Source organism: Alexandromys fortis, unplaced genomic scaffold (assembly GCF_014885135.2).
Source record: "Alexandromys fortis isolate MF-2015 unplaced genomic scaffold, M_Fortis_MF-2015_v1.1 scaffold_58, whole genome shotgun sequence".
Classification (NCBI taxonomy): Eukaryota; Metazoa; Chordata; class Mammalia; order Rodentia; family Cricetidae; genus Alexandromys; species Alexandromys fortis.
In genome coordinates, this window is record NW_026067940.1 from 8675479 (window position 1) to 8696814 (window position 21336).

The window sequence follows — 21336 nt, forward strand, 5'->3', positions numbered from 1 at the left end:
CTCAGACCTGATGAACACTTGTAACAATGTAGCCAGACATAATAAGAACATACAGAATCAACATGTTCTGTATGCTAATAATGAATGAATCGAGAAAGAAATCAGAGGGGAAAATCCCATGCACAGTAGCTTGAACAATGCCTAGCAATAAAGCTAACCAAAGTGGTGTGGCACCTCTGCAGGGCAACCCCAAGATGCTAAGTAAAGAAATTGAAGAAAACACTAAAAGATGAAAACTTCTTCAGGTCATACTAGGCAGAATTAATGTTGTAAAAATGGTTACATCAATGAAAGCAAGCTACAGACTTCAGTGTAACCCCATGAAAATTACAATGGCATTCTCCACAGAATTAGAAAAATAAAATAATCTTTAAATTAATAAGGATGCACAAAGGCTTTGTATTCTTAAAGCAACCCTCATCGGTGGAGATACCACAGTACCCAATATCAAATTATGCGGCACAGTGGAAAAAGCAAAACAAAAGAGTGTTACTGGCACAGAAGCGCATATGTAGATTAATGGAATGAAGACTCTGAAATAACCGTACGCAGCTGCAACCACTTCATTTTGACAAATTTGAAAGAAATATCCATCGGAGAATGTCAGTCTCTTTAAGTGACAGCGCCAGGAAAACTGGATTTCCATACACAGAAGAATGAAACTACACCCATGTCTCTTACCCTACAGGAGACTCTATTAAAATGGATCAAAGACTTAATGTAAGGCCTAGAACTATGAGACTTGTAGAGGAAAACATATACAAAATACTGCTGAATAGAGACATTGATGAGGATTTTCTGAATGGGATTCCAGCCAGACAGGAAATAATCATGAGAGTTGCCAAATGGGGTTGTATGAAACTAAGACACTTTTGCACAGAAGAGGACACAATCACTATTCAAGAGGTAGCCTGCAGAATGTGTGTGTGGCAGGGAGGTGGCGGTGCCAGCAGTACATCAAGTTGTTATTATCTTGTGTATATAAAATATTGCAGATACAACACCAAACCCCACAACATAGGCAGTCAGTAAATAAGCTACTGAGCTGAATAGACAGTTCTCAGAAGGGAAGAACAAATGGTCAGTAAAAATGGGAAAGTGTCTGTTACCCTTAGCTGTTAGAGAAAATGAAAATTAATTGCCTTGGTCAGTCTGGGGCAACCCAGGCAGATTTTATTTTATTTTAGGATTTTTTAAATTGATTTTATTGAGCTCTACATTTTTCTCTCCTCCCCTCCCTTCTTCTTCTTTCCCCTCCCCTTCAACTCTCCCATGATCCCCATGTTCCCAATTTACTCAGGAGATCTTGTGTTTTGCTACTTCCCATGTAGATTAGATCCATGTATGTCTCTCTTAGGGTCCTCATTGTTGTCTAGGTTCTCTGGGATTGTGAATTTTAAGCTGGTTTTCTTTGCTTTATGTCTAAAATCCACTATTGAGTGAGCAAATATGATATTTATCTTTCTGGGTCTGGGTTACCTCACTCCATATGATGTTTTCTAGATCTATCCATTTGCCAGGCAGAACTTCTATCAGCAAGAAAACAAATAACAAATGTTGATGAAGATGCGTGAGAAAGGGGAACCTTTCCCCTAGTTATCCCGACTAGGCATGCCAATGGTGTCAGACACTACTGCTGAAACCAGCATGGTGGCTCCTAAAAAAACTCAAAGTACAACTATGACACTGAGGTATCCATCTATAAAAATCCAAGTCAACATATCAAGAGGATTCTTGCATGTTTATGTTTATTGTTGTACTAATAACAATATTCAGAAAATGGAAGAGCCCAGATATCCATCGGCAGATAAGGATATAGATAATAAGGTTTATATTTACAATGTGCCTATAAAGAAAAGTGAACTTCTGTTTGTCATCAAGAAAACTCCTTTTTGCAACAGACAGAGACCATGATAGAAAATCATAATCAATTAAAATGTAGAGTTGCACAGCCAAGTCCCCAGTGGATCTATCTACCTGATGCTCCAGCACCTAATACTCAGGGAACACTGCAGAAAGATTGTAAGAGCCAGAGGATCAGGGAGTTTGAAATGAGATTGTGTCTATTAGTAACGCAAGGAGCCATACCCATAAAGTTTCAGCAATACGACTTCCCAAATATGAACTGAACAAGGATGACACCAAAGGACACGCCTAAGTAGATGGGGAAAAAGATGCAGCCCTACACAAAGAACTACAGGCAACTAAGGAAAGCTGGGAAGGGGAGAGATGGTCTTCTCCAGGGCAGACCACATCAATTGGTTGTCTAGCGCCAAATGGTTATACCTGAAAACATACATACAAATAACATTATATGGACCCAAGAGGTTATAGTTAAAAATATATATGTATATACAAATAAATAAATGCAAACAGTAGCAATAAAAATGGAGGCCATGAATTTGAAATAGAATGAGGTAGATTATATGGGAAGGTTCAAAGGGAGAAAAAGGACAGGAGAAAAGTTGTAGCTAAATAAAATCTCAAAAATAAACAGTAACAAGAAAAAGAAAAGTAAAAGCAAATGCAAGGAAATGACCCAAACTGAAAATCATTCTGTTAAGCAAAGTAAGCTAAACTCAGAAAGACAAATACTGCATGATTACTTTTATATACAAAACCTATATTTAAAATGATGTTTACCTGTGTGTCTTTGTGTATATGGTGTGTGTGTGTGTGTGTGTGTGTGTGTGTGTGTGTGTGCATGTGTGTGTGGTGTTTGGGGGGTCATGAAATTGGAAGAGGGATCATGAGAAGGGAGAAAAGATCTTAAGGGGAGGTATTAGGGACTAGAGTGGGAACTAGAATTCAAGTAATAAAAAAGTATAAGACTACCTAAGAGAGAAAGGGAAATATCCTGGGGAGAAGGCTCAGGGTATAAGGGGAGGACATGGAGGAGGGGACCAAATTATAACAAGTTGTAATGACAAGTAAGTGTAAGGATGCTATAATGAAACCCATTCCCTCAGTATTAACCTAAAAATCAGTTTTTAAAAAGAAACACATCAAATCCATGTGTGTCCCCTTGTTTGCATACCTACAAAATACACATTTATATAAACATGTAATTTTTAATATTTTACAGTCATAAATTCTTTTTTCTTTTTACCTTGACCTTGACTTTCATTTTTAAATTACTTTTATTCATGAGTATGTGTATATATCTGTGTGAGCGTATGCCACATGAGCACAGGTGCCCAGCATGCAGGAAGAGGGCATTGGATATTTTGTGTCTGGAGTGGGTACTGGGAACTGAACTAGGATTCTCTGTAACAGTAGTAAGTGCTCTTAATCACTCAGCCATTTCTCCAGCCTCTGCTTTTTAAAAAATAATGTTAGGTATAAAAGTCAAGGACTACATGCCTGCCAGACAAGTGCTCTATTATACGGTGCAAACCCTAAAATGTTCTTAAATTATTTTTTATAATAATGACTTTGTATCCTTTTGACTTCAATTATTAATTGCAGCTTCACCTCACTATTTAGTCCCTAGTTGTTTATGACTCTGAAATTTCTCGTGATCTTTCTGTTGCTCTAAATTAATGTTCTCTTGCTTGCTACCTTCGACATTGTTTCCCCCTCCAATATAAAAAAGTTAGAGTCATCCCAGAAGAAGAAACTTCACTTGAGGAATTGCCTACAACAGGTTGGTCTGTAGGTAAGTCTATGAAGGAATTTTCTTGATTAATGGTTGATGAAGGATGGACCAGCCCGCTGTGGGTGATTCTTAGGCAGGTGGTGCTTGATTGTCTAAGAAAGGAAGCTGAGCAATCCAGGAGTAGGAAACTAGTAAGCAACAGTCTTCCATGGTCTCTGCTTCAGTTCCTACCTTGAGGTTCCTGCCTGAAGTATAAGCCATAAGCCAAAGAAACCCTTTACCCTTCAAATTGGCTTTGCTCAGTGTTTATCAGTGCAAACTAGGTTGGATAATAAAGTGGTCATGTTGCAGACTTGTTAAGTAAGAGGTGCTATGAAGGGTGTGGTAGCAGAAAGAAATCATGTCTTTCCACTTTAAGGTGACTTTCAAAAATGTTTGCATGTAATTCATTTACGGAGGATGAGTGGTTACCTACACAAGCGTCTCTTTACTGCCTCCCTAGTATTTTAAATATGTAGCAAGTTGATAGGTTTGGTAGAGAGATACTTGGAAATTTGAGAAATGAATTGAAGTTGATTTTTTTATGAACAAAAAATGAGGCTTAAGCAGTTACTCATCCCTCAGATGAAAAACAATCTCCTAGAAAATCAACATGGGTATCTGACACCATAATGGACTTGCAGCCACCCAGAAATAGAGCTCTGATTTGCTATGTATCAAATGTCTCTTGGGATTAGATGCAGAATTTTGAAATTTATGAGGATAATACAGCAAAATGAAGCATCTGTCAGATTGTTGTAAACTATTGGCTTGTGGTAGCTCATATTTCAACACAGGATTACAGCACATTTCTTTCGATGATGTCACATCTTTATGAAACTGGTTTTCATTGATAGCTGTAATGAAAATCAATACAGAGCAGGAAATGAGGTGGCAGTGGCTTTTCTCATTCTCAGGTCTGGAAGCCACAGTCACTCAGGTGTCTAGAAATTTGAAAACCGTGGTTATTTAAAAGTTAAACAAAGTAATTTTCTCTTAATTTATTGGTGTTTTTAAAAGGCTACTGCATTCTTAAGTCATGAAATATTAAGATTTTGTTTTTGGTATAGCTAAATCTTAAAATGGCTTAGAATTGGCATGGGGCTGTCAAATGCAGTAAAAACCCAAGTATTACTGGTGATCTGAGAATCCGTGAACCAAGGAAGTTTGCAAACCCCTAAATCATAGTGGTTGCTTTCTGATGTTGGTGAGCCTTTAAGTCTGTTAATTTTTCTCTGTAAACAATAAAGGAAGGCCAAGGGACGCACTAAGAAACTGATTTGATTTGTCTACACATGAGCACATATGTGATGACTGAGCTTGCAGCTGAATCCCCCAGTTTCTTAGTTCCCCAGACCCAACAGTGAACTCAAGTATAGTTTTAATTAGAAAGTTGAGTAGCAGATGAATCTACCTAGCATTAATTACTGCTTGTAGCATGATATTTATGAGGCCACTCTTTGGTAGACACAGAATAAAAACTCCTTTAAGGAACTTTCTAGCCATTGAGTTCCAAGAAGCCCAGGTTTCAGGAATGCAGAGCCAGTTCATTCTGCTTGGTGGATCCACGACAGTGTGTAATATGATTCTTGAGTCAGTGCCACCGTGTGACATTTATTTTTAGCCACATCTTCCCCAAAGGATTGCTAAAATGATCCTGAATCTGATGTGGGAGTCCCCTCTGTGTGCTGTGATTACCATTAATGAATAAAGGAACTGTCTGGGCCTGTGGATAAGGCAGAAGTTAGGTAGGTAAGGGAGGACTGAACTGAATGCTGGGAGTAAGGTGAGTCAGAGACCCCATGATCTGCCACTGGAGATAGATGCACTGAAACTTTGCTGGTAGGCCACGACCTCATGGTGATTCACAGATTAATAGAGATGGGTTAAATTAAGATGTGGGAGTTGGCCAATGTGAAGTTAGAGCTAATGGGCCAAGAAGTGTTTTAATTAATACAGTTCCTGTGTGATTATTTTGGTTCTGGGCAGCCAGGATGAACAAGCAGCTCCTTGAAACATGAATCTTTGGCAATATGTAGCCAGTCATCAACTACTTCTCCATTTACTTCCAATGAAAATGAGTTCATTCTTCAATGTGTAGCTCAATGTCTTGAACCTTCCCAATTCTTTTCTCATATTTTGTATTCAACTCTTCAGGCTTATTTATATGAATCCATTTATATCAGTATCATGGTCAATTGTTCTAATGAGCCAGGTAATCTTAGGAATGGCCCCAAACCTTCTGCTTTTGTGGAAAATACGTAGTAATGGATTTTGATTCTTGTCCACTGTAGCATGTGATAATCTTATGAGATTCACAGGAAAGGATAACCCATAACCCAATGGTGTCAATAGATGAGGCCATACCTGGCTTGACCTTCCTCAAATTGGAGAGAAACCAGTATAGGAGTATCTGTGTTAGGCACTAGCAGAACACTGTATGTTCCAACATATCAGTCAGTCAGCTAAGGTCTGTTGTAGTTGGGTTACTATTACATCCTTGTATTGAAGTTAGAAGGCTAGGGGTGGCCTCACCTTGTCGATTCACTCCACTGAAAACCTACTGCAGCTGTCTGTGACATTAAGAATATAATATGAAGAAAGATGGGCAGACACTCACACACAGAGCTTAACGGCAGAAAAGATGGGAGAGGACCGTACCAGTCAGAAAAGGGCAATTGTTGTGTCAACAGGAAAGGGAGCAGAAATTATTTTTCTATGTTGTCCAGGTGTAACTTCAGCTTTGTGGACCATAGAATCTCAGATCTAATGATGCACACAGTCCTTGGCACAAAGGAAGCCACAGACCACCTTTAAGTGAATCAGTTTGGCTGTGCTTCAATTGAATTTTATTAAAAAAACCCCTGAAGTTGTAGCGCTTGAATCTTGATGTATGGGTTGCTGGCTTTCAGTGTTAAAGTAGTAAACTCTCTTTGGTGGATGCCTCTCTGAGAAAAAGGATTTGAGAACGTCATTAAAAGACAACTCATTGCCTTTCTGGGATCACCGTGACATTCTTCCTGGTCTTCATTGTGACTGTAATCAGCATCAAGCTTGGTCCTATTTTTGGCTCCCATGTTAGCTGGTCTCATGTCCATGTCTACTTGTAATGCCCTCTTATGGTTATGGGTTTCCCTCTTTGTGTCATTCTCAAGTTATATCTTACCAAGCAAAATGTCATCTTACATGGCATTCCTGTCATCCACATCCAAACTACTGTCCCCAACTCAAATTTCTCTTGATCCCATTGGCCAGTATGGTCTTGATTGTGATATTATTACTGTGTAAGCATGTTTTCTTTATGCTTTGGTTTTATCTTCCCTAAGTTTTATGGCAGTAGCCATTAGGCCTCTTGTCTAAGGCTCCAAGCTATGCTCAGAAAGTAAAAGTGTCTAGTGTCTAGTAGATCTTTCATAAATAGCTGTTGGATGGATGAGAGTGAATGTCATTTCTAAATCAGCAGCCAGCGTTCAGTTAATAACAGCATTTTGTTACTATGGTAGTTGGAACTAAAATCTGAACTTCCCAAGGAAGTTAAAAATCCATATGTTCATGTTAAATTTCTAAGTTAAAAAGTTTAATCCAAAAATAAAAAAAATAAAAAAGAACTTATTTTTTTTTTATCAAATGCAGTGTTTTTCAAGCTACTTACCTGGGACATGAGCTGTATACTTTCAGACATACACAATTGGGTTTCTTCTGTGCTTCACTATGAAAAGTGATTTTATTGTTTTAATATTTCTTTGTACATACAATATGTTTTAATCATAATGGTTGCCCTTTCTCAACTCCTTCCAGATCTTCCCCTCATTCCCTATCCATTCAGCTTCATAGTCTTTCAATCCCCCAAAGAAAACCAAATCAACCAAACAATAAAACCAAAAATCACCATAAGCAAAAAAATGTGCATGAGTGTGTGCACAGACACAAAATGCAGTCCTGTCTGCAAGCACAGCACAGTACAACAAAACCTGCAGTGGAGTCTGGTTTGTGTTTGCCAACTACCTTCGGACCTGTGGCCTGCTCAGGTGAGTTGATATCACTAGTGATATTCAGTTGATGAAATCTGAGTCCCTTACCCAGCAGGTAACAATTGCAAATAGCTTCTTGCCTAGAGAACTTTGTGTCCACTTCCACTTCTCCATGTTGGGACACTGTCTGGCTTGAACATTGCATGTGCTGCCACAGTCTCTGTAAGTGTGCATGTGCTTCAGCTCTGGTGTTTCTGGAAAACATCCTGGGAATCATCCACCACCTCCGGCTCTTAAGATCCTTCTGCCTCCTAGCTCCTATAGATCCCTGAATGTTAAGCGGAGGGGTTTGATAAAGACATCCCATTTGGAGCTGAATGTTTCAAAGTCTCTCACTCTCTGCACGTTGCCCAGTTGTGGTCACTGTGCTAATTACTATCTGCTACAAGGAAAAGCTTATCCAATGAGGGTGCAGGGATGCACTGATCTGTAAGTATGGCTCTTGGCACTAGGAGTCATGTTAGCGATTTGTTCCTTTAGCAGAGTAATAATGAGACAAAATGAAATTTAGATGACATAAGGCTGACATCTAATTGGTGATACTACACTTCTTACCTTCAGACATATGCCCTTACACTTAAAAGAACTATATAGATTAAAACTATTTTTTTGCTCTATGATTAATATGTTTCATAAAGGTAAACTATTCCCATACCTGGTGAATGACTGATGGCAGCCCATGGGATTTCTATTTACCTGCAATGCCCACTTGTCTTCACTATAACAGGGTGGAATTCCTGTCTATGAATTCCTGAGCTGTGTGGCATAATTCTAAAGTCCTATGAAAGTCAGAAAAGACTCTATTTTATTGCTTCAGTAATGTACCTCTGAGCACTGTGCCTATTTTGGCAGCTATTCAATAAATATGTATTGTTTTAATAAATGAATAGAATCTAATTGACAATGATATGGGGGAAAATGTGAGTAAACTAAAAAAAATATTTTGTGCAATTTCATATTATTGGAGAAACAATTTTACTCAAGCCAGAAATGTTGAAAATCTAGTATTTTAATGCAAATTCAATATATATTATAATAGTTGAATCCGTAATGAATGAAAACATATAATGACCCGAGGCTCCCAATTCTGAATGTGCTATAAAGTGCTAATCACAGACAGTATTTATTGTGAAGTTTACTGCATACCAAGATTTTATACTTATTATTAATGTGCATGTTAAAAAGAAAGTGATGTTTTATCTACCATTTTTGGCAATAATTTGTATTCCTGTTGAGAGTCACATGGGTACTAAAGGGGCCTATCAGGGCTAGTCTCCAGGTCAGGCTCGCTTCAACTGTTTCAAGCATGGCTGCTATTTCAGAGAAACTAAACAATGAAAGCCCAGCTCTGAGAGTTTTGGTAGTAAGATAACCTCTTTCACCTCCTATTTCCTGGAAAAAAAAATGCCAATGTTGGTTAAGAGCAATTATCAAAGGCCTACCTATCTGTTAAACAGTTATCAGAGGTCACCAGGTAAATAAAAACAGTCTGTTTTGCTCCTTGGCACCATTCTGTCTTTAACATTTGCTTAGTTCTCTTGGGTCATTTACATATCAATGTTTCCAGGGTTAAGGGAGTAGATCTGACATCATCTGGAGTATAAATCTCCCTTCTGTGCTGCTCGACTCTGTGATGGATGTCTATATTTTGACACAATTGATAATATTGAGAAACTGGGGTTTCTTTTTCTCTATCAGTGATTTTATCTGCCAGTTCTTAAAATGATGAAACAGGGAGATGAGAGTTAAATTGTTTTCATCAAAGCACAGCTTTGGAAGTGAATAAATATAAGCCAGCCAGCATTACGGTCTCTTGAGCACTTTATTTGTTAGAAAGACAAATCCATAGCACACAATGGCACCTTCTTACTTCCAACATCCAGGACTACAAACGATTAGCTCATAAAATGGTCTCAGCTTTTTAATGTGTTGCTTTAGATATTATTGAAACCTTATAAAAACAAGACTCGCTACAAACAGGGTCTGTGTTCAATGTATATTAAATGAGGTCAGATAATTAAATTCAAAATAATTTATAAATATTCAGATAAGAAAATTGAAATTACAAAAGCATATTTTGGTCAACATTAAACTGAATTAAACTGTGTGTGGTTAATGCTATAGCTACACAGCTAAATTTTTGTTAAAATACAGTTTTAGTTATCAAATAGTCTACCTCATTCTCCAGTACAATCACCTACTTCATTGGTAACATTCAGTACACATTTCACCCAGAAGCCACCCATTTTTTTCTAGTCCAGCTGTACCGCACACTCTTCTGTCTCAACAGATGCAGCCCACAAAGTGCCATCCTCCCCTGGCTACAAAACAAAATAAAATATTTAAAGGTAAAAACTCAGAGAACTTCGGAAATGGTAACCCATTCTCTCTGTGTTCATGAAAATAGGCAATCCAATTGGAAAGTTTTTGAACCGATGTAAACTCTAGAAAACTCATGTGGAAGTATGGGAATAAGGACACTGCACTAATATAGTGCATAACAATACAGTGTCAGACTCGCCATTTACAGTAAATGCCTTGATTGGACTTTCCCGTGGATTGTCAGTATGCGGCTGAAGGTCAAGTTTACTCAAGTCTGTGGGAAATCCTTCATGGTTTCTTCCTCTCATTTTCAAACAGGAAGAGAAGGGTTTTCAGGCCTCTTGGGAAAAACCAAAAAAGTAAAGCACTCACACCCACAAACAACTTGAAAACAAAATGGCAGACCCAGTAATCCTTGACTCCATGTCCAGATGAAGCTGGGGCACTATTACTTTTGCAGTATTTGTATTCTGCCCAAGGTATCACATCATGAGATTCCTCAAAGAACTGAGAAGTCTGAGAGCTACAAAAGAGAAAGCAGTTAAGGCAGCAGTTGATGTCTACATTTGGATTCCTTTTTCAAGTTACATGTCCAAGTCTCCATCATAGGCCAAGGTCAGTGGCTTCTGATGGCGAGCTGTGCTTTGATGTGGTTTTGGCTTCTTGCTGCAAAGGGAAAAGAGTTCTTCAGATAAACGTTATAGAGCTATTCTTTGGCTGCCAAAGACAATCTTCTTGAAGGCTAGAAATTCAAGTGGGATAATTACAAATGACTCATTTATCAGCAAGTATGGGTTGTCTCTTTTGAATACGTCTTGTGACGCTTATCAAGGGAGAGATAGTGGGTAAAATGCACCGTGGGAAGTTTTGTCATTGTGTGAACATCATAGCTAATCCTTTCCCAGCCTGACTCGAGCTATACTCCAGCCCATAGGATAGAAGTATATGTAGTCAGCATGATTAGAAACCGCAGTTTTTGGTTTATGCCTGTATTCCTCAATTTAACTTCTTAAAAATATAAGCCACCATCTTTTCAAAATCTTACACATGGTTTATTGGAGTGAGCGGTTTAGGAGAAGAGTCATTTTCTGGAGTTGTTCTTGTTCATACACAGGAAGGTAGACATCTGCTGCTCACTAATTCCTGAGCTGCCATGACCTCCACATCCCAGATGTTTAACATTTCAAGCAGCTGGAGCAGCCAGACCCCTGTGTCTTGCTCTGTCTGGCCTTGTTTCTAAGCAAATCTATTTCTGCTCTGGCCTGAAAACTGGTATTTATTTGGCTACCAAACCACTGCAATCAAGCAGAAGAAGTTCAACAATTCTCTACAAAGCTGTCTTCACCTGGGCCTCGCTTTGCCTGTGAAGGACAACTTTTGTCATATAGAGGGAGACCGCTTTTCTTACTCATAAAGATCCTGGCGTGCCAAATCCACATGGATATCCACTGTGTACTTCCATTCCTGATTCTTATTTATAGCTGAAATTTTGTCACGTGCTCTCCTTCTCCACACAGACCCCCATCTCCCCAAAGCCTGGCTCTGTCATGTTTCCAGAGGCTAGCTCTCTTCTGCTCCATCATCATCAGGGCTCTCTCTCTCTCTCCCTCTCTCTCTCTCTCTCTCTCTCTCTCTCTCTCTCTCTCTCTCTCTCTTGCTTTCAGACTGTTATGGCATGTAGTACATAGTAGCTTCTATTATTTATTTTTATTCAATGCAGACTGAGTGCCAAGTCTGTGCTAAGCATGTTATATTTATTCCTTCAATAAGTCCCAGGACCCGAGAGGGAGGTGTTTGTTAGAAGTGACATTCTTTCCTGCCTGGAAAAATGCATTGGATTTTATATCCAGACCAAATTTAATTAAAACTTAACATTTTCGTTTATAAGCTGCAGTGGTAGCGTTTACTACTGTGTCATCCGCTGTCACCGCCACCTGCCATGGAAGCATCTTCATCACTGATAGGTGTCTCCTGTTCCCCTCCTGTGTCCCCTGGCCGCTGCTAACCAACCTTCTGCCTCCACGCATCTCTCCATCCTGGATATCTCACACAAATGGATCTTATCAGCTGTGACCTTTTGTGTCTAACTTGTTTCACCCAGGGGTTAGAGTGGTGAATTCCCCGTTAATTGAATTTATTCGAATATAAAAATTTTGACAGAACCAATTGTAGGAAGGATTTCATAACTTAAAATGCCCAAGTTCTAATTCAAGGAGCAAAATTAATTTTTCTGATTGATGTCTGAAGCAAGCCATACAAGCCAAAGAGATAAAAATGATTTCTAAAACTTTCCTGAATGGAACCATATATCCTCTCAGGGCTTCTGCCTCGCACCTGGCAGGCAGTAGGCTCCCAGTGAGCATTTACTGAGTCCTGGGCAGAGGCTGCAGGCCAGCAGCTTCCAGGCAGAGAAGCTGATTGGGAAGCAGCAGCCTGATTTAGAATCCTCTGCTGAGAGAGCCCAAGCTTTGAGATCCTGCCTTCCAGGCTCTCTCCGGTTCTCAGAGGGGTATTGCATAATTACTTGACTAGCATCCAATTTAACTTTATCCATTTGAATCATAAGTATATTCCGGAGGCTTTATTTGTAGCTGGGTGGAGCGTCTAGCATGGATAATAAACCTGGCTTGAAACAGGTTCCTTGGCATGCTGACCTAATACATTTAAAGGTGGTGGAAAAAAATCAGAGGAGAGGTTAGGACCTCCTGGAAGTGACACCTTGTGTATCTACCTTGGTGAGTATCATGAATGTCTTCTGAAGTAATGGTAAAGATCTCCCCATATCCCTGCTGTGTGGGAAAGAACAGGGAACAAATAGAAGGTTGAGAATTGTAGATCCTACAGTTTTGGGCAGTCTGCCCTTATTTTGCATGTGCTATATGTTCCTAGGTGAAGAGAAATGAAAACTGGGGACCTGGGGAGTAACAACAAGGAACAGCAATGGCTAGATTTGTATGAGGAGATAAAATCATTGCCTGGGAGACATGTAAACTTGGCGAGGCTCTGCAAGCCAGGCCTGGGAAATTCTACTCAAAATGTGCACAGATGTTTTTATATCTGCTTCCATATGTGGATTTATGAGCACAGCTTTCACCTCTGAGACAATGGAGGACTGGAGACCTGGGTGGGCCATGCATGGCCTGGAGTCACTGAGGTTAGGGCTTTATTCACTGGGACTCTTCTCACAGTGTGTAAACTGTGAACACCATAAGCCCAAGGGTCTCAACGGTGAATGTGTAAGTTCTGAGAGTCTTCAGAGTACTTAAAACAAATGAAATCCCTCGCTAATGCTGATGTGGGAACTATAGAATGCAGGTCCTTGTACAGCTGTGGCCAACAAAACTTCTAGGCCAGTTAATAAGCCCCCTGAAAGGGAGAGTGTGCATGGCCACCCTGTGAAAAGCCATCAACTAAGAGGCCTGTCTTTGGAGCTCTAGGTTCCTCTTTTCTTCTGCTTTATTGGAACATGTCTTCTTCAAGATAAATGTTTCTTATTTTTTTTTCCTCCCTAGATTCTGGTGTTAGAAAACGCATCATCTTTTCTCCCTCAAGCAAAAGCAGGGATGGCAAAGGCCTGCGCACGGGCTATGACCACCACTGCAGTGCCCAGCCAGCATCTCCCTCTGGCATGTCATCTTCCTGTTGAGCCTGACAGAGTGCTGGACAGTCATGGACACTGGCAGAGTCACACAAAGCATAAGATGATGCCGTTGTCCTGGCTGTGCGAGATCACTGAAGACACATTTTAAAGGGACTTCGTTCAATCGCATCTGCATCTCAGCAAAGGGGAAGAGTGCATTCAGCCCAGAAAGCAGAGAGATAAGCAGGCTGCAGACACTTCGAAGTGCCTTGGAATGCGACCCCCAATAAGCACCCTTAAACCAACTGAGGTTGCATAGTTTCATGGAAGCAGAGAATATATTTTGTTTGAACAGCTACCTGTGAGAGTCAAGCCTCTGGAAGTCAGGACAGCACTACCAACAATGGATGGTGAGCCTGTTACCAAATGTGTTTCCAGAATGGACATGGTTATCTAGAGTGTCTCCCAGGCATAATGTTCAGGTTAACCACAAGCTCACCTAGTGGAAAGCTTCAGCAAATCATTATCTGATGTTTATTCCCAGGGAAACCTGTGCTCAGAAGGTCATCACAGAAAAGAAATGCTTAGGGAGATTTTTTTCTGCTTTTCTCAAAAACCTTTCCACGTTTTATTATAAATTGCGTTCATTTAAAATATATGTCTAAACCCTGGCATACTATAGGAATTCTCCTTCCACAAACCTTTTCTTTGTGTGGAAAATAGAACATCTCCAAATTGTCATGCATTAACGCTCCTACAAGCCTTCTAATAGAATGAGTGGCTGGGAAAAGCTGTATCTGGCTATCTGCAGGCAGCTGCTCTGAGGCAATGAAGGACCTGTCTCTCCTGGGCTGTGGGTTCCTTTACCTGTAGAAAAATGTGGGAGCTCTAAGGTGGAAACCAAGCCTTCACATTGCAGGTGAAAACCCTGCAGGGTTGCTCAAGGGAGAGAACATGTAGAAGAGGCCTGTGCTTTGGGGTTAGCCAAATACAGAGCTGATTCTACAAGTCACATAAGCAAAGGAACAGTAAGGGCTCTTTAAACGTGGCGTGGGAACAATCATGACAGGAGACAATCATGGAATTAAAGAAAGCAGCTTCCATGCAGTATTTCTGTGCTTAACATTGCAAACATCTGACTTATTTATCCACAAACCCAAAGATCTTTAAAAAAAAAAAAAACTTTTTCATTAATCAAATTATTTATTCATTTACTTATCCCCGTGTTCAATAAATAATGATCCAATGTTTGTTGTAAAAGCGTAGTCAACATAGTTGCCCCTCTCAAGTCTTTGGGGTTTGGCAGAAAGCTGAACGCTATCTACACAAATACCCACACCCTCAGCATGAAGTAAATGTCCCAGGGGAGGAGATCCAGACAAGCTATTTCAGGCTTTGAGAAGGCTGTAGGTTGAAATTGGAGTTTGACTTGTAGCCTGGGTGGAATGCCAAGAACTGGTTGTGAAAGCTTCCTTTTTGTTGAAGGGGTCATGAGGATTAAGCCGTGAGAATTGCCTTTGTTGGAGGGAAAGGTTTGATTCAGCGGGGATCGTGAGCAAACACAATGGCCTGAGAAAGGTGGACAGATGGAATGGGCCATTGGGATAAAGCATCTGAAATGGCAACACAGATTCAGACATGCCGTGCCTCAACCTTGTGTGTGGGGATGAACGTGGTGAAAAGACGAGAGTACATCTGATTGCTAATGGGGGGGCTGACGGGATCGCTAAGCAGCAGACGTGAAACTGCATATGACTGCTGCATAAACCGTGACTGCCATGAATGAGACTCAGATGTAGGGAAGGGGGGAAAATAAAGGAGGGAATATTCATTGATCTACCTGTAAGGTAAATATTAATATATGGCACAGGCTTTGGGATTGGATATATGATTAAGCATATTAATTATATACTTGTTCATTTTTTTATCTAAATAGAAAAATACCTAAGTTGACCATTTAAAAAAAAACTCTTTTCTTTGTGAAACAATAAAGGTAAATGATTTGAATCTGTGCAGCACAAATTAGCCTGTCCAGGGTCAGGGAACAGCAGAAGATGAAATTGAGAGTTGTTTGGGTTTGGTCACGAAAGACTTTGGGCATTCAGTTGGATGGTGAAACATGACCCTGACGTCATCAGTAAAATGAGTCAATACTAATAGTGTATGGAAGAGAGGTGTGATCAGTGGAGATATATTTTCGGAAGACTAGTGTAGCACCAGAATGAAGGAGAAATGGTGTGTATATTTAAATGTGGGTCTTTGATGCAATGTATGTTGGTCACTGTAAATATAAGGGAGAAATTCTTCTGGTATTTTCTAATAGGATCGTCTCAATTTGCATGGTTCTGCACTCCTAGTCCCAGTGTTTGGAAGACTGAGTCCAAAGATAAAGCTGACTTTAGATCAGCGTAGAAATGACAGAGGGAGGGAGCGACAAGAGGGAGGGGGTATTGGTAAACACAATTTTACTGCTGGAATCCAGGATCTCAGAGTCCTATTAAATATGTGCTGCTGGAGGAGTGGGCTAATAATTAAAAAATGTGAGAATCATAGGGAAGGGAGAAAAATAATGAAGGGAATATTCATGGACCTATATGAATATTTCTACTAGTAGAAATATTAAAAATCACATGCTCATTTTTAATTTTTTGGGTATAAGAGTGCAGAGGGAACAACAGAATCTTGGCTGGGGATGACATTGTTTGTCTCAAGGAAGTCACTTGTTTTTATCTTGCCATCAGGCAGACTGGTGATTTGGAACCTTACTGTGGGCAACTTGAACAGTATTGCCCTACTAACCTTTATGTCCTCTACTGTGACTTTTAAAACACCCTTTTTCTAACTGTTTCCATTGGCGGGTACCTCAGAGGTCTCTGAAACTCCTAGGAAGCGCTCAGGCTCACATGGGTTCACTACGACAAGATGCCCACACTACTTGCCCAGTGTATCAGTTGAAACAATGAAGCTGGTCCAGTCCTTGGACTGCAGGGTGGAGGACAGGGTGGATGCTGGGGACAGCGCTTTTTTACCACAACACTCGGGAAATACCAGCTGGGTAGAAATCGCATTTTTAGGAATTCAATTTTGATCACTACAGGTGGCAAGAGGGATAAAAGTCACCCGATTTTCTTCACCAATTTTTAACTGACCAAAAGCAAAAATTTAAAAGTCTACATAGCCTTGGAAACACAATTTGAAGATAAATACACAGATTTGAGTCAGGATTAAGACTTGAGTAAAAATTCTCAAGAAATATTCTGTAAGACACATGAAGAATATAAATATCTCAGTTGTAAGAAAAAAGCCAAATAATACTTTGATCTCATGAAGAATCCTTGAAAATGTTGCTTTAGAAGCTAATATAATATTCTTCACATACTTTAAAATATTTAAATTTATTTATATATAGATAGTCTCAAGAACTGCTCATCAACTAAAATATATTCTGTACAGTAAACTAATTAGAATTTCCAGAGAGTAGGCAGTAAGACTAGTCACTTACAAAGCAGAATCCCTGGAATTGACAGCTAATTAAATGTGGATAGTTAATATTATCTTTGTTATTCAAAAGGCATTAACAAGCCAAACTAACTGGTTAATTTACCCTACCTTTTCAAAAACAAGCCAGATTAAGAACTAATAATAAATTAAGAATAATGTAATAATTAGAGTCATCTAAAGTAGTGTTCTTAGATTAACAACAAATCAGAATTATTTAGGGAATTTATTTATGTGCAGAAGTCCTGGCCAAACCCAAGAATAACTAACTTCAGATCCTTGGGTGTGGAACTCAGCACCATTGTCAAGGAGAGGTCTCACATGCATGGTGATAAACCCACAGTCCAAACCAAATGTTAAGTGCAAAAATGCCAAGACATGGTTTGTCTTTTGTATCTTCCAGTCTTAATCGAAAACCAAATAAGAACATGGTATCAAGTGGTAACTATTAAAGGTCCCATACTTCAACTGCCAATCACTTTCTTATGGTCCTGAGATTCCTGTCACTTTTACCAATGCTTTAAAAATATGGTTTCCTTTGAGCATGCCACACACAGAAACAGGGTTTATATAATTTTCATTCCTTGGTACTTACCAAACAAGATAGGAAGTAAATACTAGGAAAATCATGATAAGGAAACTGCCACCGGAAACGCCATAAACCCAAATTTTTACTCGGCCATCTGTTTAAGACAGAAATAGCATACAACCTTAGCACACAGAAGTCTACAACATTTAGGAGAGAAAGCGCACAAAGAGTAACATGATGCTTGACAACCCAGAGCTGTGATTCACTCTAGATTTGAAAGGGTTGCCTAAACTAGCCAATTACCCGAGGGAGAAGCATAATCTGTGAACTGCGCCATGAAATCAGGTGCCAAGAGTTTTCTCTCCTGAGCATCCCAAGAATATGGATTACCTCCTAGAGAGAACTGTAACATCAATCAATAGAAAATATAGACCACAGATTTGAAAGCGAGCAAGATGTCATATAATTAAACTTGTAAATTTAAAATCAACATATAAATTATACAACATTATACCAGCTGCTGTGACTTTCTAGGTATGAGCAGTTTATATCACTCTAATCTTTAGAAAATTCACCCTTACAAACATTAGGTTGTTAGCCAAGTGTGGTGGGTCAGGCCTGCGAGCCCAGCACTGGAGGAATACCACAAATTTGAGGCCACCTTGGTCTCAAACAAAGAACAAACAAAACCTATAAGGGTGTGACTGCATTTCAGTAAAAAGTATTTTTGGCCAAATCATTTCTTTTTCATCTAAATTCACAAATATCCATAGGTGTCAGCTACACAATGGTGCCTGCTGTTAAATATAAAAGAGTAATGACAACAAAGAAGGAAATAAGGTAACAATAGATCAGAAACTAAAATATAAACCCAAGTTTCCACCCCCGACATAAGGCACTAACAATCCTTGATTCATCAACTCCACTGGGGCTTTAATGAACTTGTTTGAAGATGTTCATATGTATACACATGCCACATAAAAACATCACCATTCTCACAACAACAACAACAGCAACTACTACAACTACAACAATTGAAAAGATAGCCAACACTCTCAGACCGTTCCTTCTAACGCGCATGCGAAGAGGACTAGGGCACACATTTCAGTAGCTCTCTCTTCTGAACTAGGTGAAGAAAATAACCAAATGGGGTTCCTGTATCACACACTGTCCCCCAAGCCCAGGGCACATCATGCAAGAGGGGACAGAAAGACCAGAAACCGAAAGTCAGGACGGACTTTGGAGAAACACTTGTCATTTGGATAAGATGGGACCTTTTATTATTAACTCTATAGAGACACAGCAGCTGTGGCTGCCTGCACAAAGCTGACAAGAGCAAGCCAACCAGCATTTCAGTGAGGACGGGGAGGGGCACAGAGCCCCACCTCAACTGAGGGGCTATTAACAGTTAAGGGCTGCTGGGGAAGGGAGAATCAGGCTTTTTTTAGGGATATAGATCCTGGTAGATTGACCACAGTACAATGGACGGACCCAGAACTATGTGTACATGGGCAGTACTAGCTGGAATCTGTGGAATATTTTATATATATGTGTGTGTGTGTGTGTGTGCATGTGTATACATATACCAATATAAATAATATATAGAGAGATTATATGTATATATAATAGTGCAAATTTATGACTATATGTGTATAAAAAACATCATTTTAGATTTCATACCTATCACAGTTAAATGAAACTTATTAGTCAGTAACTATCATGGTATATTTGTGCACTTTTTTTATAGATGAACTGGGGTATTCATTTCTTTCTTTATTTAGTGTAAGTGTGTGGCTAATTAGATTTGTGAGTGGATTGACAAAGGCAAAGGGTAGCACCCCAAACAGACGGCATTTCTCAGTGAAAGACATACTCAGGGACTCATTCACCACACTGAGTCCACAGTGCACACAGCACCATCTCATGCTAGTGTGTGGGGGATGGTCAACCACCCGATTTATTGTAAAAAGTTTTTGTTAAGAGCAACATCACAATTATGCCAAATTATGTTGCAATTTCCCATTTTTTCATATCTCAAACAGAGACTCATTTGAGAAATGAGGGTTAGTGAAATTGTATTTCTTTTTGTGGTCATAAAAATCTTTTAAAAAGTTGAGAATGGTTGTCCTGAAACACTGATGATGAAATTCTCCTTTCTGAGTTTTTACATTGACAGTCTGAACAAGAATATTCCTGACATATTCTATGATTGAAGACAACCATAGAACCTCAGAGCTCAGACCTCGATGTGGCCCAACACTTTTATCCTCATTGTAGATGAATGCAGTGGGCCAGAATGTTATTTGAAGTGAATTTAAGAAGTAACTTAATAAATAAATGCACATTTGTAACAGTGGTATGGGAGGTCCTTCTGTCTATGTGTTGCTTTTATTGGCTAGTGAATAAATCTGTTTTGGCCAGTGGCTTAGCAGAACAGGGCAAGGTGGGAGTTCCAAGCAGATAGAGGAGGAGAGTAGGTAGAATCAGAGAGAAGCCAAGGAGCCACCAGAGGAAAAAGATATGAGCTGCCATCTGGAACCTGGATGGTAGGCCACAAGACTCATGGTAAAATATAAAATAATAGAAATGGGTTAATTTAAGATATAAGAGTAAGCCAGAAATACACTTAAGCTATTGACCAAACAATGTTGTAACTAGTATAGTTTCTGTGTGATTATTTCATGGTCTGGGCATTTGGGAATGAACAAGCTGCCACCCCCAACAAACATAACAGTATAATGAATAGACTTAAAGTTCAAACTATTTAAAAGGATGTGGGGGTGAAAATGTCCTTCACTTTTTCTCGTGGGAGCTATTCCAGATCCCAGCATCTGTGAATTTTTTCAGTTTTGATGTACATATGCAGACATCTGAGTGCACACATGCACACACACAAACATTAAAAAGTGTGTAATGGTTCACTTGCTGACTCTGTTTCTCATTAGTCTCTATAGGTTGGTGATAGTCCTAGGTCACAGAAGCAGGTTTATCTCATTTCAGGTCACCTATGAGACACTTAATGTCATGATCAACCTCCTTAGCAATCAGGGAAATGCAAATTAAAACAACTTTGAGAGACCATCTTACACCTGTCAGAATGGCTAAAATTAAAAACACCAATGATAGCCTTTGCTGGAGAGGTTGTGGAATAAGAGGTACACTCATCCATTGCTGATGGGAATGCAAACTTGTGCAACCACTTTGGAAATCAGTGTGGTGATTTCTCAGGAAGTTCTGGATCAACCTACCCCAAGACCCAGTAATACCACTCTTGGGAATATATTCAAGAGACGCCCCATCATACTACAAAAGCATCTGTTGAACTATGTTCACAGCAGCATTATTTATAATAGCCAGAACCCAGAAACAACCTAGATGCCCTTCAATGGAAGAATGGATGAAGAAAGTGTGGAATATATACACATTAGAGTACTACTCAGTGGTAAAAAACAATGACATCTTGAATTTTGCAAGCAAATGGATGGAAATAGAAAACTCTATCCTGAGTGAGGTAACCCAGACCCAAAAAGATGAACATGGGATGTACTCACTCATAATTGGTTTCTAGCCATAAATAAAGGACATTGAGCCTATAGTTCGCAAGCCTAGAAAAGCCAAATAACAAGGTGAACCCAAAGAAAAACATATAGTCATCTGCCTGGATATGGGAAGTAGACAAGATTGCCAGGCAAAAACTGGGAACTTGGGTGTGGGGTGGGATGGGGGTAAGGGGAAATGG

At 39.5% G+C, this 21336-nt stretch overlaps 1 protein-coding gene across 1 annotated transcript in view; it reads right to left on the reverse strand.

Annotated features, from left to right (window-relative positions):
- Positions 1-8807: 8807 nt before the first annotated feature.
- The window catches only part of Thsd7b (thrombospondin type 1 domain containing 7B), an 863852-nt gene continuing 851323 nt past the window's right edge, over positions 8808-21336 (reverse strand). Inside the window, exons 27-28 of the mRNA XM_050147880.1 lie at positions 17664-17751; positions 8808-10656 (exon numbers count right to left, since the gene is read on the reverse strand). Coding sequence (XP_050003837.1) covers positions 10575-10656; positions 17664-17751 — 170 coding nt within the window. The 3' untranslated portion in view covers positions 8808-10574. The remainder of the gene's footprint in view (positions 10657-17663; positions 17752-21336) is intronic.